The sequence below is a fragment of the Lemur catta genome, chromosome 8, assembly GCF_020740605.2.
Source record: "Lemur catta isolate mLemCat1 chromosome 8, mLemCat1.pri, whole genome shotgun sequence".
In the NCBI taxonomy this organism is placed as follows: domain Eukaryota; kingdom Metazoa; phylum Chordata; class Mammalia; order Primates; family Lemuridae; genus Lemur; species Lemur catta.
In genome coordinates, this window is record NC_059135.1 from 677,111 (window position 1) to 690,264 (window position 13,154).

General features: G+C 58.5%; 1 protein-coding gene across 6 annotated transcripts in view; it reads right to left on the bottom strand.

The window, feature by feature from the left end:
* FARP2 (FERM, ARH/RhoGEF and pleckstrin domain protein 2) overlaps window positions 1-13,154 on the bottom strand; it is a 120,009-nt gene that overhangs the window by 11,480 nt on the left and 95,375 nt on the right. For all 6 annotated transcript variants that reach the window (XM_045559874.1, XM_045559875.1, XM_045559873.1 and 3 more), the window contains 6 exons: window positions 11,763-11,935; window positions 6,702-6,791; window positions 6,145-6,278; window positions 5,515-5,596; window positions 3,266-3,503; window positions 60-190 (listed from right to left, as the gene is read on the bottom strand). In XM_045559874.1, coding sequence (XP_045415830.1) covers window positions 60-190; window positions 3,266-3,503; window positions 5,515-5,596; window positions 6,145-6,278; window positions 6,702-6,791; window positions 11,763-11,935 — 848 coding nt within the window. The remainder of the gene's footprint in view (window positions 1-59; window positions 191-3,265; window positions 3,504-5,514; window positions 5,597-6,144; window positions 6,279-6,701; window positions 6,792-11,762; window positions 11,936-13,154) is intronic.

Consider the following 13,154-nt stretch of genomic DNA (forward strand, 5'->3'; position numbering starts at 1 on the left):
GCATCTCAACACAGAGAGAGAGAGGCGCTCACAAGCTGCCCCAGAGCGAGGCCACTCACCCGGCCTGGGGTGACGAGACTCTGCATGCCCACCAGGTCCCTCTGCAGCTCCGTCAGCTTCTGCAGGTTCTCCAGCCGGACCAGGCTGCTCTGGAGGGTGGCAGTCACCTCCGTGATGGCCTCCAGGGCGTCTGCGCAGAGAGACCCCTCAGTGCAGGCCCCCGGGCAGCAGTGCGGACAGACTCTCCACCCGCCACCTGGTGACGGCAGCCGGCCTGGGAAGGGTGGTTTTAGCTCCAGGCTGGTTCTGCCTGGGTGCCCACAGGGCCACTGCCACTGCGTTTGCCCACCAGGCCCCACTCGGCAAGCCCGGGTTCCCCCGGGTGGCGCCGACGCTCCGACTCTTTTCCACCCAAACCGTTGACGAGCCAGTACTCCGGCTTGGTAAAGAGAAAGATGAAGGAAAATAACTTTACCATCCTGGGTAAGGCAGTATTTGTTCTTTGAGGAAAATGATTTACTGAACGTTAACAGCTAAATGATTTGCACCTTCAAAACGACTGTAATTTTCTCTTCGAATGGAGGAACAGATGCTAATCTTATAGTTTGAGCAAAGATGTGAGGTTTATAACCAAGAAGGGAAACTTACTAAGACAAACACAAAATCAGATACTAAGACGGGTCTTCCCAGCCCCGAGCGGGCCGTGGGGGAAGGGCTGCTTGGCCGGACCTGGCGCTGCCGGCGACACTGCCCGAGCGCGGTGCCTGATCTTCCTTGCCGGACCCGCCGGGGGCCACTCTCTCCCTGCTTTCTGTCAACCCCCCGCTGCCTGGCCACAGCGCTTCGTGGCTCCCGTGATGACAGCTGGGCGAGGTCCAGCCCTGCCCCCGCACTGCCCTGCACTCAGCCCTTGCACTGGGCACGTCTGTCAGCCTGAAGTCCTGGGACAGCTCCAGCTCTATCCCCTTCAGTGGAGGTGACAACACCCCCTTCACAGCTTGCAGACAACAGTCAGAAAAGAACAAAGCACATGGAGACTTGTCAGGACAAATGGCAGAATCGCTCTTTCACGGCTCACATGCATGTGACACGGAAAACATCAGGGAACACTTCCGTGATGCCTGCGCAGGTCTAGGTGGCTGCCGGCCCCACCAGCAGAGCTTCTGCCCCCCCCCCCCCTGCTCGCCCCCCTCCCAGCCTGGGCCGAGCCGTCCTCCTGCACAGCCGCTGGGCAGCGCTCGCCGCGCCCACACTGTGCAGGGCGGAAGCCTGGACTGCGGCCCGGGCTCCGCATGGCACTGGGGGTGGCACTGGGGACCGTTTCAGACCTAATGGCAGCCGACGTGCCTGTGTGTCCCCTGTGCCTCCTCAGCGTCGGCCACAGGATCCCCCGCGGCAGCAGAGCAGGTGGGGGTGCTAACGGACCAACATACATGTAGTACCTGCCGATGCCACGTAGCACCTAGCAAGGCCACGTGCTCTTGGGAAGCCCTCACGGAAATGAAGGACAAATAAAAATTCAAGGCCGCCTTCCCTAGGCCCCAACCTGAAGATACCCCCCCTTCTGTCCAAGAGAGTCCAGCCCAAGTTCCAGGAAGACCAAGATGGCTGGTGGCGTCTGCACACCCAGGGGCGTCTCCCAACAAGGCCCCTGGCGACAGGCGTGCCTGTGCCCACAGGGGCTCGTGGTGGGAAAGGGTCAGCTGGGAAGGCGCGTGAGCCACCGGGCTTCCCACGCTCTCCAGAGCTGGCTCACGTCTGCAGCAAACCCGTCGAGGCTGAGGGTTATCAGCGTTGCGCTGCGTGAACAACTTACAAAGCACCGTCACACACGCAGCTTCACGGAGTTTTTGTACCAGCCTATGAGGTGAGTTTTACGGATGAGGAACCTGCCAGGTCACGAGGTGCAGGGGCCCCCCCAGGTCTCCCAAGCACGTGGTGCACAGGGACCCAGCCCAGGTCTCTGCACCCGGCACGGCCTCCCGATCACCGGGGCCCGGCCGCCCTCTGCCCCGGCACCGTGCCGACCTCGTAGCACTGTGGGACACGCCTGGCAACGAGAAGCGTTTAAACATACTGTAATTATTTCACATTTCCCGTAAGATGCTTAAAAGTGTTTTTTAAAATATAATTTTGGTAATCCTAGCACTCTGGGAGGCCGAGGCAGGCGGATTGTTTGAGCTCAGGAGTTCGAGACCAGCCTGAGCAAGAGCGAGATCCCGTCTCTACTAAAAATAGAAAGAAATGATCTGGATAGCTAAAAATATATATAGAAAAATTAGCCGGGCATGGTGGCGCATGCCTGTAGTCCCAGCTACTCGGGAGGCTGAGGCAGGAGGATCACTTGAGCCCAGGAGTCTGAGGTTGCTGTGAGCTAGGCTGATGCCACGGCACTCTAGCCTGGACAACAGAGTGAGACCCTGTCTCAAAAATAATAATAATAATAATAATTTTGTCCTCTTCCTTTTTAGCATACATGAAACATTGTTTTCAGAATGAAGAGGAAGAGAATTCAACATCGTATGGCCCCTCTGGTTTCTTGCGAGTCAGAAAGCACCTTATTGACATCCATTCAAGGTTACAGGAAACCAGCTACAAGGAAATGCTAAATAGTTTTTCATCTTACACTTTTAATGACAATGGTAAATGTACTTATAAAAATCTGATAGCAATTTCTTGCACAAAATTTACACTACAAATAGAAGTCATATTTGTAGGTTAAAAACGTCAGAGTTTATTCTTTCGTCCCTTTAACACAAATCAAAACAACAAAGTCCATCTATGTCAGAAATTTCTAACAGGCCACCTTGGCCAATGTGTGTAAGTTTCAGTGCCAGAACCCCAGGACAGCAGGACTCACCGGCAACAGGTCACTCTGGAAGTTGCACCCCCTCCCTGGTGCATTTGTGGGAGCCGCGGGGGGCCCTGGCAGGAGACTGCCCTGGTCACAGCACCCCACTCCCTGCGATCCACGCAGGGCAATCAGAGGTCTTCCCCTGATGCTCAGGTTTGGGATCGAGAGGGCCTTGCCCGAGGGGGGTGGGACAGAGCAGGCACAGACCCGGTGTTGCCGGGACGAGCTCCCCCCCAGCCGCTGGAGGGAGGGGCGGCCAGCAGCCAGGGCCACCCGCCGCGGTCCCTGGGCCTCAGGGACAGAGCACCCTGCACTCCCAGTTAAGGACGCAGCCCGCGGGTTTACTGAGGCCACTCCTGCCTCCCAGCCACAGCAGCCCTCGAGCCGCGAGGGCCTGGCGCCCACACTCACCGCGGCAGTCGGCATAGTCGTGGTGCCCGGGAGCGTGGTGCCGACACAGCCGGCTCAGCAGCAGGCGGTAGTGCACCAGCCGCTGGATGGGCTTCAGCAGGAATGTGTTGAGCGGCAAGTAGCAAACCTTCTGGAGCTCGAACTCTTTGTACACCGCCGCCAGCTTCTTAAAGCGTTTGGTGGCCTTTTCCAGCTCTGTCAGGACCTCGTCGTGTCTTTGGAAGTAGCCGGTGAACTCCTGTTGAGGCACAAAAGGAGAGTGTGCGGGTCAGGAGACGCGCAGGAGGGTCCGGGGGGGGATGCGGCCTGCTGCCTGCACAGAGCCCCCACCGTGCACTTCACACGCCACCTGGAAGTCCCAACGGGGCACACAGGGACCGACGGCCCAGCCTGTGTGAGCCGGAGCTTGTCTCGCCCACCGCAGACTCCACTGTGACCTGAACCTCACTGCAGCCAGACGCCGGGCCCACCGCCGGCTGTCCCCACCTCTCATGCCGTGAATGGACCGGTGGCCGCCTCCTCCCTCGACAGGGGAAGAGCTGAGGCTGGGAGGGACACAGCGAGTGAGCGCCGGCAGGGACTAAACACAGCCTGCTCGAGCTCTGCCCGCTCTCGCTGCTGGCTCCCAGCTGTCGGAATAACCACGCCTGACGCTTTTGCAGCACACGTCAAGTGTGCACATGTGTAGACTCTGAGTGTTACACGGACATATTCAACTAGTCTGTACCCTCTAGAAGGTTTTATTACTAAGCCAATTTATTGTAATGAACATTCAAGATGACCTGTGTGGTACGACACACTTGACCAATCAGATTTGTTGTACATATTTCCATTTTAAATTAGTGCGTAGATAGAACTTTCTAATTAACAACTTGGCTCAGAAACCCAAAAAGGCATCAGGGTAGGAAAAGGGGGTCTGGGCAGAATAGAACTCTTTAGGCGGGGGCTCTCCAAAGACAGAACAGAGTGAATTCTAGGTGTCGGGGGTAGCCAGAGTCCAGCAGGACTGGGGGGACGTGGGACAGGAGAGGGATGGAGGAGGAGGCAGCCTAGGAGTGGTCACAGCAAGTGGCTCAGGAGCGGCCGCACCTCGGGGCTGCCGTGGGGAGCGTGTGTGCGGCATGAGGGGATGTCCCACGTCTGTTTACCAGGAGGAAGACCCCTGAACAGCGCCTGTGCACCTGCACTGTGGGCGTGAACACCTGTGGCAACTGGTCCTAACGGAGGGCATCTCGCTGCCCACGTGGCACTGACCCTGTCTTCCTAGGCACGCTCCCTCCCAGAGCTCCAACACGCAAAGGAGACCCTGGACCATGAGCCGGCAGCCTCGTCCTCCCCACACCAGCTGTGGGCACTCTGTCCCCAGGGCACCCTGTACTGGGGGAGACCCTGTCCTAGGAAATCCTTGTTCTGGGGGAGTCTGCCCTGAGGGGGGACCATGTTGTGATCTTCTGAGAAGGACTCTGTTCTGGGGGACCATATCCTGGTGGGTATCCTATTCTGGGGGGCGCTGTCCTGAGGGAGACCCTGGTCTGAGGCAATCTCTGTCCTGAGGGGACTTGGTCTGAGGGTGCCTGGTCTAAGGGGATCCCAGTCTGAACTGATCTATGTCCTGAGGGGAGCCTGGTCTGAGGTGATCGCTTGGCCTCAGGGGACCCTGGTCTGCCACCGATCACTCTCCTGAGGGGGTGCTGACCTGAGGGGCCTCTGGTATGAGGTGGTATCTGTCCTGAGGTAACCCTGATCTGAGGTGATTGTTGGCTTGAGGAGACCCTGTTCCAAGGGGACCCTGATCTGAGGTGATGGCTGTTCTGAAGGGACCTTTGTCTGAGGTGACCCTGGTGTGGGGTGATCGCTGTCCTGAGGTCATCTGGTCTGAGGGGGCCCCTGTTCTGAGGTGACTGCTGTTCTGAGGTGACCACTGTCTGAAGGGAACGGTGGCCTGAAGGGACCCTACTCTGAGGGGACCCTGGTCAGAGGAGATCCTTGTCGGAGGTTATCTTGGTCCTGAGGGGGTCTGAGGGGTCTGAGGCGATCTCGGTCTTGAGGGGACTCTGGTCTGAGGTGACTGCTGTTCTGAGAGGATGCTGTTCCGAGGTGATCACGGTTCTGAGGTGACTGCTAGCCTGAGGAGAACACCGGCCTGATAGGAGCCTGTTTTGGGAAGGCTGTTCTGAGGGGAAGGATGGACGCACTTTCATCTACGGTACTTGTGCTAGGCCTGGAGCCACCAGGAAAACTCGTCCTACCTTTAACTGTCGCATGTTCCTGAGCAGAATGTCCCCGATTCGTTGATGACTGCCTTTGGCATGGGCACTGGAGGCCCCTTCCCTGAAGTGAAGAGGAACAAGGAAGTTCAAACCCTGTGAACGCTTGTGGAAGGTGCCGTATTTCATGCTAGTGTGACTGGCTGCCTGATCCGTCAGACCAACGTCAAGGAGCTGCTCTGAGGCAGAAGGCCCCGAGTCAGGGCCTGCACCTGACAGAAGTAATTATTACACGTCTGGCCACTCTCTAAAAAAGATAACGAGCCTACAAAGGGTCACCCACTGTTAACTTGCTCCTTCCTTCTAGAATAGAATGAATAAAGGTTATTATTGCATTTCTACCTCTTCCCCCAGGATCTTAAAATGTAATTCACTCAAAGAGTGGTTCTTCTGAATTAGGTTCTGAAGAAGGGAAGTCTTGAGAGCAGGGATGGGATGAGGGCGGGGGCTGCTCACATCGGGGTCCAAGACTCAGGGGCTACCCTTGTGGGGGTCCAGGGCGAGGGGGCCACCAGTGTGTGCTGTGGGGGGTCCAGGACATGGGGGCTATCGATGTGGGCGTCTCCTGTGTGTGGGGGCCAGGGCACGGGGCCGCCCAGTGTGCGGTGTTACCAGAGTGCCAGCCTCTGCTCCACCTCACGCAGGAAGCCTCTGTGGAACTCATAGATGGGATCGACGCTGGAGAAGAGCAAGGCCATCAGAGCTGCAGGCATGGCGTCCTCCTTGACCACCGCGCTGCGGAACCACTGCGGGAGGAGCTCGGTGTGACCGGGGGCTTGGGCCTCGCTGGGGACGGACAAACTGTGCCCCTGAGGGCCTGTGACCACACGACACCCAGCAGCCACCCTCCAGTCACCGCCTCCACAGACGGCTCAAATCAGCACTGCAGCCACCCTCCGCACCATCCAGTTTTCAGACATGAGAAAACAACTCCAGGCCAAGAGTTTCAAACGGCACGTGCTCATCCTCACTGCTTCGCAAAAACTTGGACCTCGGTGTTCTGACTCGCCTCAGAACAAATGTTTTAAGGCAGATATATTTAATAAAATATGCACATTTAAGTCTCATGATTATCAAAAGATATTTCTCAGGACGGAGCCTCTGTCTGTGCTGAGATTTAAGATGCATTAAGAAAAAAAAAAAATCAAAGTAATCAAGGACTTTCTTACCACAGTAATGACTTCTAAGTCTTTCAGGTACGTTCGCTCCGTAGCGAGAATCTCCTTTGCTATGAAATAGGCCTCGTCTGCGGGCAGGCGCTGAAAGAAGCAGAGACGGGCTGTGAGCAAGCGGCTGTCGGACGGTCCCCTCTGCCCGGGCAGGGCCTGAAGTTCCCAACACTCGCTTCCTTCTGCATAAGCTGACACCTTTCTCAGGGTTTTCATCCCTAATTCCTGAAGGGATTTATTTCTGAGTAAAGTCATAGTCACAAGTAAGCCCAGGTGTATCTCCCTCAAATGTTTTTCTCATTTTATGTTAATTCTTTTGGAGAAGAGAATTGCTGTTCAGATGATATATGTAAACAGGGTTGAAGCTTATTTTTGGTTTTGTGATAAAATTATGGCTCAGATATCACTGCCAGTGGAATAGCTCGTTAACACAGACCCACGAGTGTGAGTGTGATTGTAATTAAACCTACTCAGGAAAAAAGTCACTGTAATGACCAAACACTGCACATTCTAGATGCGCCAGCATCAGTGGACGTCCTGGATGCAGAGGTGGGGCTGACCCCAAGCCCAGCTTCCGGCAGGACTAGAGATGGCCCAGCCCCGGGAGCTCCCGAATCTGCCAGGGCTGTCTCTGCCCAACGTGCTGGTGCCACACGGGCAGGTCAGCGGTGGGGACCCTGTGCACCTCGCCCAGCTCCGCGTTCCTGGCACAGCACAGTCCTCACGACAGCCTTGGCAGGTGCTGTGCTGTCCCTGGAGCGGCCGCCCCACCTGGGACCCCTGCCCCCCAGCCCCTCCAGGAGCTGCCCTCTGCCAAGGCCCAGCTCGACAGCCCCTTCATCCGTTCCCACCTCCCAGCGACCACGGTCCCGCTCCAGCCCCGGGCCGCTTGCCTGCCCCACCGCCACACTGCGCACTTCTTTAGGGCAGACGGTGCCTGCATTCACTGTGCAGACATCGATGGGGCAAGCGCCAGCTCTGAACAGGCACCTGGGACGTGCCCAGGCGCAAAGGCCCCCGCTCCCCTCCAGCTGGCATCCTCCCATCCTCCCAGGACGAGACAGGCAAGAAGCGACACAACAGTAACAAGGAAGTCCCAGATCGCGGCAGAAAAAGGCCGAGGAAAGCACAGAGCAGAGCAGGGCAGGGGGTGGAGGCAGGGGGAAGGGGACAGGCCACAGCCTCACTCAGAGGGGACAGGGTAGCCGGCAGACAGGTCAGAGGTCAAGGGGTTGGAGCAGGGGGGCAGCAGGGGTGGCAGGAGGGGTGAGACAGGTTCCTGGAGGGGAAGGCAGGCCACGTGGGCCGGAAGGGCCCTTGGGGGTCTGTGTGACGACCCGGAGCCCGGCACGAGCCCTTCGCTGCAGCCAGGGAGACGGCGCTGGCACACGCAGAGGGGAGAGGGGTGGGATCCCGAACACCGTCTGGGTTGAGCCAACTTGGGTTCTGGTGCGGATGTGACGTGTCAGGGACGGAGGTGGCCACAACTGCAGCCGATTTTGGCCTAAGCCAAGGGAAAGCCCAGGCGCCGCCTAAGCAGGGAGGGCTACAGGGCAGGTCCCGGGGGGGGGGCGGGCTGGGTCTGCACCAGGGAAGTCTGAGTGTGCTGCCGAGGCCGGGCGGGGGCACCGGGCACCTGCAGAGGCTGGGGGGGGGGAGGGGGGGCACTGGGCACCTGCAGAGGCCGGGCGGGGGGAGGGGGGGCACTTGCAGAGGCCGGGCGGGGGGGAGGGGGGGCCCTGGGCACCCGTGGAGGCCGGGCGGGGGGAGGGGGGGCACCGGGCACCTGCGGAGGCCGGGCGGGGGTAGGGGGGACGACTGGGCACCCGTGGAGGCCGGTGCTCGGGGCCCACGTCGTCTTCCCGGTGCCCCGGTCAGCTCAGGACAGGCTGGGGCACCCTTGCAGGGCGGCCTGCCCCTTGTGGATGAAAGGGTGACAGAGGTGCCCTGGGACCACCGACACAGCCGGCCGCAAGGGAAGCCTGTCAGCAAGATGCTCCGCTCGAATTCTACCCCGGAGCACCGGCCCTTCACCCCGCGGAGCAGCTGAGTCGCCTTTCCAGCCTTCACTTTCCCCACGTTTTCTTTTTGGGCTTCTCGATGTTAAACATGACTTTTTCAAATCCAAATTCAGTATAATCTTTTTAAGAAGTCTTTTCTCCACCTAAGCTTGATATGCCCAGTGAACTCCCTGGGGTCAGACTGGCCCCAACAGGCCCATGTTTATGGTCCAGGAGGCCCCGCTTCCCCCACACGACTAAGGGACGGGGGTTTTGGACACTAACACCCCAAAACTGTCAGCCTTGGGCCCTGGGGGGGGAGTCCAGTGCAGGAGAGACGGCTTCCTAACTGCATCCGCCTTCCCGGGGTCCTCAGAGCCAGCCCAGCCTCTCCCGGGGTCAAGGCAGACGCACGCCCCAGGACAGTAGCACGGGCTCCCCAGGACAGTAGCACGGGCTCCCCAGGACAGCAGCACGGGCGCCCCAGGACAGCAGCACGGGCTCCCCAGGACAGCAGCACGGGCGCCCCAGGACAGTAGCACGGGCTCCCCAGGACAGCAGCACGGGTGCCCCAGGACAGTAGCACGGGCTCCCCAGGACAGTAGCACGGGCGCCCCAGGACAGTAGCACGGGCTCCCCAGGACAGTAGCACGGGCTCCGCCGGTGGGTGACGGGGGGCTGGGAGGGGCGGCTACGTGGCCCACCCTGTGCTCCCGTAGCCCACGGAAAACCTTGAAGGAAACTCTTGGGGGACAGAAAGTGCAGGAGCCGCTGCTCCGTCCCCCACGTCTCTGGAGTGACGTCTAACCTGAGCGTCAGGCAAGCCAGGCTGCTGCTCAGGGACACGTGGGCGGCAAGGGACAGTCCTGGATGAGAGGACGCTTCCTGCAAGCTTTGCCACCGGTCGCCACAGGAAGTGCCCGAAGCAGGGGGGCCATCACGGCTCTCAGCCACGCGCGCGCGCGCACACACACACACACACACACACGGAAAGACACGCCTGCCTCCTGCCGCTTTCCCACCTTTCAGAGACTGTCCTCCTCCTCAGTCTCTGTGCAAAATGGGAGTGTCTCCCCGTCTGCATCAGTGGCAGACGCTGGGGAGGAGGGGACAAGATGGCACCCCTGGGGGCTCAGAGGGCCAGGTAGCTCCTTGCTCCTCTACCCACAGCTGAGCAGCCAGACGCGAGCCAGAAGCCTGACAAGCTCCAGCCCCCGACGGGACACTGCGGAGCCTCCCTGCAGCCCGCTGCAGCCTCGGCGGGGTCACCGGTGGCAACCGCCCCCAGACCAGCCCACGGCCGCTCACCTGAAAGCCCGAGTCTGCTCAGCAACCCCTTCGTGCCCAGGGAATGGGCTCGCCTTGGGGCAGCGGGGAAAAGGCCGTCCTGCCCCTCTGGAGCCCACCCGAGCTGGATGCCAGCCCTGCTACGTGCGCCTAGATATGCAGAATTGAGTCACAGTTGTTCCCCAGGTGGCATGAGATTAACAAGCCCCTCTCTCAGGGCCACACACCATCAGCCCAGTTACCCCCAGGTGTGACAGGCTGTCACCCCCTAGAACCACCCAAAGAATCAACTATGTCTTGTGATATAAAAAGTAACAAATGAGAACTTAGTTTTAGAAACAGATTGCTTCCTAGACACTTGTGTTTTTGTACCAAAGAAACAGTGAGCTAAACAGATTGCTGTTAGGCTTCCAAAATATACACATAAAAAGACGTCCCTCGGCCACCCTCTCACTGACAAACAGGACTGTCCAAGGGCCACCAGTGGCCTCTGTAGGCCGGGCGGACAAGGTCGAAGCCGACAAGGACGGAGTGGTGGCCCCGGGACTAGGGTCTGCCCTCGCCACGGGCCGCCCAGAGCAGTGAGCCTTGTGTCCGCCCCGCTGCCTTCCGGGTCTGGGGGCTGCTCTCACCCAGGGGGGCGGCCGGGGCGGGTGAAGGAGGCACCCGCCCCACACTACGCGGACATGAGTTAGCGTGTCACCATGCCACCTGCCGAGAGATCTGAAGTGCTCCAAGGGTGGCCCTGCCACTTGGAAGACACAGTCCTGGGCAGAACAGACTTTCTCTGGCCAATTCGGGATACGACACAAACGGGAGTGCAGAGGTGCTACAGCCACAGCACCTGAGGTGGTGCCCCTCCCGCCCAGGGCCCCCCACCTTCTCCCTCCCGGCTGCCGCTCGGGGACCCCCGTGTCTTTCCTCTCTGCGGCCCCCCGGGCCCAACACCGTCCACAGCCCATTCTCTTCCCCAACCTCAAACTCCTGGGACCCTGTGCCCGTACTGCCTACTGCAAAGCCACAGCCACGGGAGGACCCCCAGGGACCACCGTCCCCATGACATCACCCCGGCTGCAGGGCGGAGGCCGCCTTGGTGCCACGGTGCCACCACCAGCTGCTCTGCCACGAGCAGCCTTCTCTGCTCAGTCACTGAGGACTCCTGGTGTGTGGTCTCACTCCTATCCCCTCTGGCAAGGGACCCGCAGGAGGCACTGCCCCAACTTCCCACCACGGACCCCCAGCTGCCTGCGGCCCACACCCACGCACCCTCCCTCCTTCACCGCCCACGCACGGGCTCCTCCACTCCCCCCCGCCTCCGCCAGGTCTCCCACCCAAGGGTCCCCTTGGCCCCCAGCCACGGCGGGGCCCCCAGATCTGCACTCCCACCTGGCCAGTCATGGAAGTGGAAGCCCGGCCAAGCAAGGAGGGCAGGGAGGAGGAGGGCAGGGAGGGGGAGGAGGGCAGGGAGGAGGAGGGCAGGGAGGGGGAGGAGGGGGCTGGGCCCTTCTTGTTCCCACCCATCCCTAGGACCCAGCCTGACCCCGGAACCCACGGGTGCCGGGAAGTGTTTGCTGAAGGAACAAGGAAACTGTCTTCGCACAGAGGAAGCTGAAGGGCCCCGGAAGGTAACCGGAAGATCTCAGGAAGGGCTTTCGCTTGGGGTGCTGGCCCAGCGTCTCCCTTCTGCCCAGGAGGCTCCCGGAGTTGTGGGGGGCACAGGCTCCCCAGGGGGCTCCATCCCAGCCGCGGCCCCTCTGCCTCAGGTCAGGCCCACCTTGGGTTTCGGCTCGTCCTCGCCGTCCATCCTGGCTCCGCCAGCGTCGCTGAGGACAGGGCTCAGGAGGGGGGACGGGCCCTGCTCGGCCGGGCCCAAAGTCACCTGCAGCGCAGGGCGCAGGGGGCTCTTCTGGCTGGAGGGAGAAGGCTGAGGACTATCCACGGAAAGGCCTGGAAATGAACGGGGCGGGGGTGGAGTGAGAAATGAGAACAGCGAGACGCGGGCTGAGAACTGCCACCGTGCAGCTCGCCACCTGCCAGACCCCACAGGAGCTCGGCCCGCCGCCGGGCACTTTCTGGAACACGCGCGTAGAGCTTCCATCACACTGAAAATGGGTTGATGTGTCCAATTTCAGAGACCAACACAGGTGTGGACGCCCCACCCAGAACTCTGGGGGGCCTTGTGTTTCTGGGGGCTTCTTTTTGCTTTAGAGAAGACGTAATGAGGACAAAAGCAAGCATCACAAAGTCTGTCATGCGAGGGCATTGTCAGGGAGGGATGTTCTCTGTGTCGGTGGAGGTTAGAGATACAAGATGTGAAACCAATTGTACCTTATCTGGAAAAGCAATGCCTGTCTTGAGGCCAAACTTATCAACATTCCTCAAAAAATGGAATCTCATAAAATTGCTCAATTCATGCTATTGTTTTCTAGTTCCTTGAGTTTTTCATTGAGAATTTTAGTTTTCTAGAATTATATAACAATAATACTTAATTTTTTCCTTCTTAAAACGATGTTTGCTTTGAATACACAGGTGCCAAAGTTGCAGCGCAGTCTAAGGTGGCTAACGATGAGACATATTTCATCGCATGTTTTATAATAAAGAAATTTCCTTATCTGTTTTTAAAAAATTTTCAAAGTTTAATTTCTGTGGTTTTTCTATGGAAAACCAGTAATTAGTAAGTGCCAAATTTTAACCGTATCATTAGAGGTTTATAAGGAAAATTTAGCTAGTGTTTAAAAACTACTGATGATGGAAATTTACATTTTCAAGTGTACAGTGTTTTAACACTGAAACTACCGTTATTTCTAACCATGATTATTATTAATAAATTGGCTCACCAAATGCTGGAATAGCAGTAACTGGATTTGAGCCCCTGGTTACGTAAGTGCCACCACACCGAGGGACCCTTACTCCACCCACAACTGCTTCTAAGCAAGATTCCCTTACAGCACCGTTGGAGTCTTCAAATGCAGTTGCCAATAGTGAGCAGATTATAATACCGGAACTTGGTTTATTTAACCTAAAACATGCGAGTGTGAAGGTAGATTGGTGTCAGTAGCTTCTGGGAGAACAGCCACCTGATCCCTGCCCAGGGGCTGGGCAGGAGTGACTGACTGTCAACCCTTCAGTGGGACACGGGTGATGGAGGGACCAAGCCCTTTTTCAC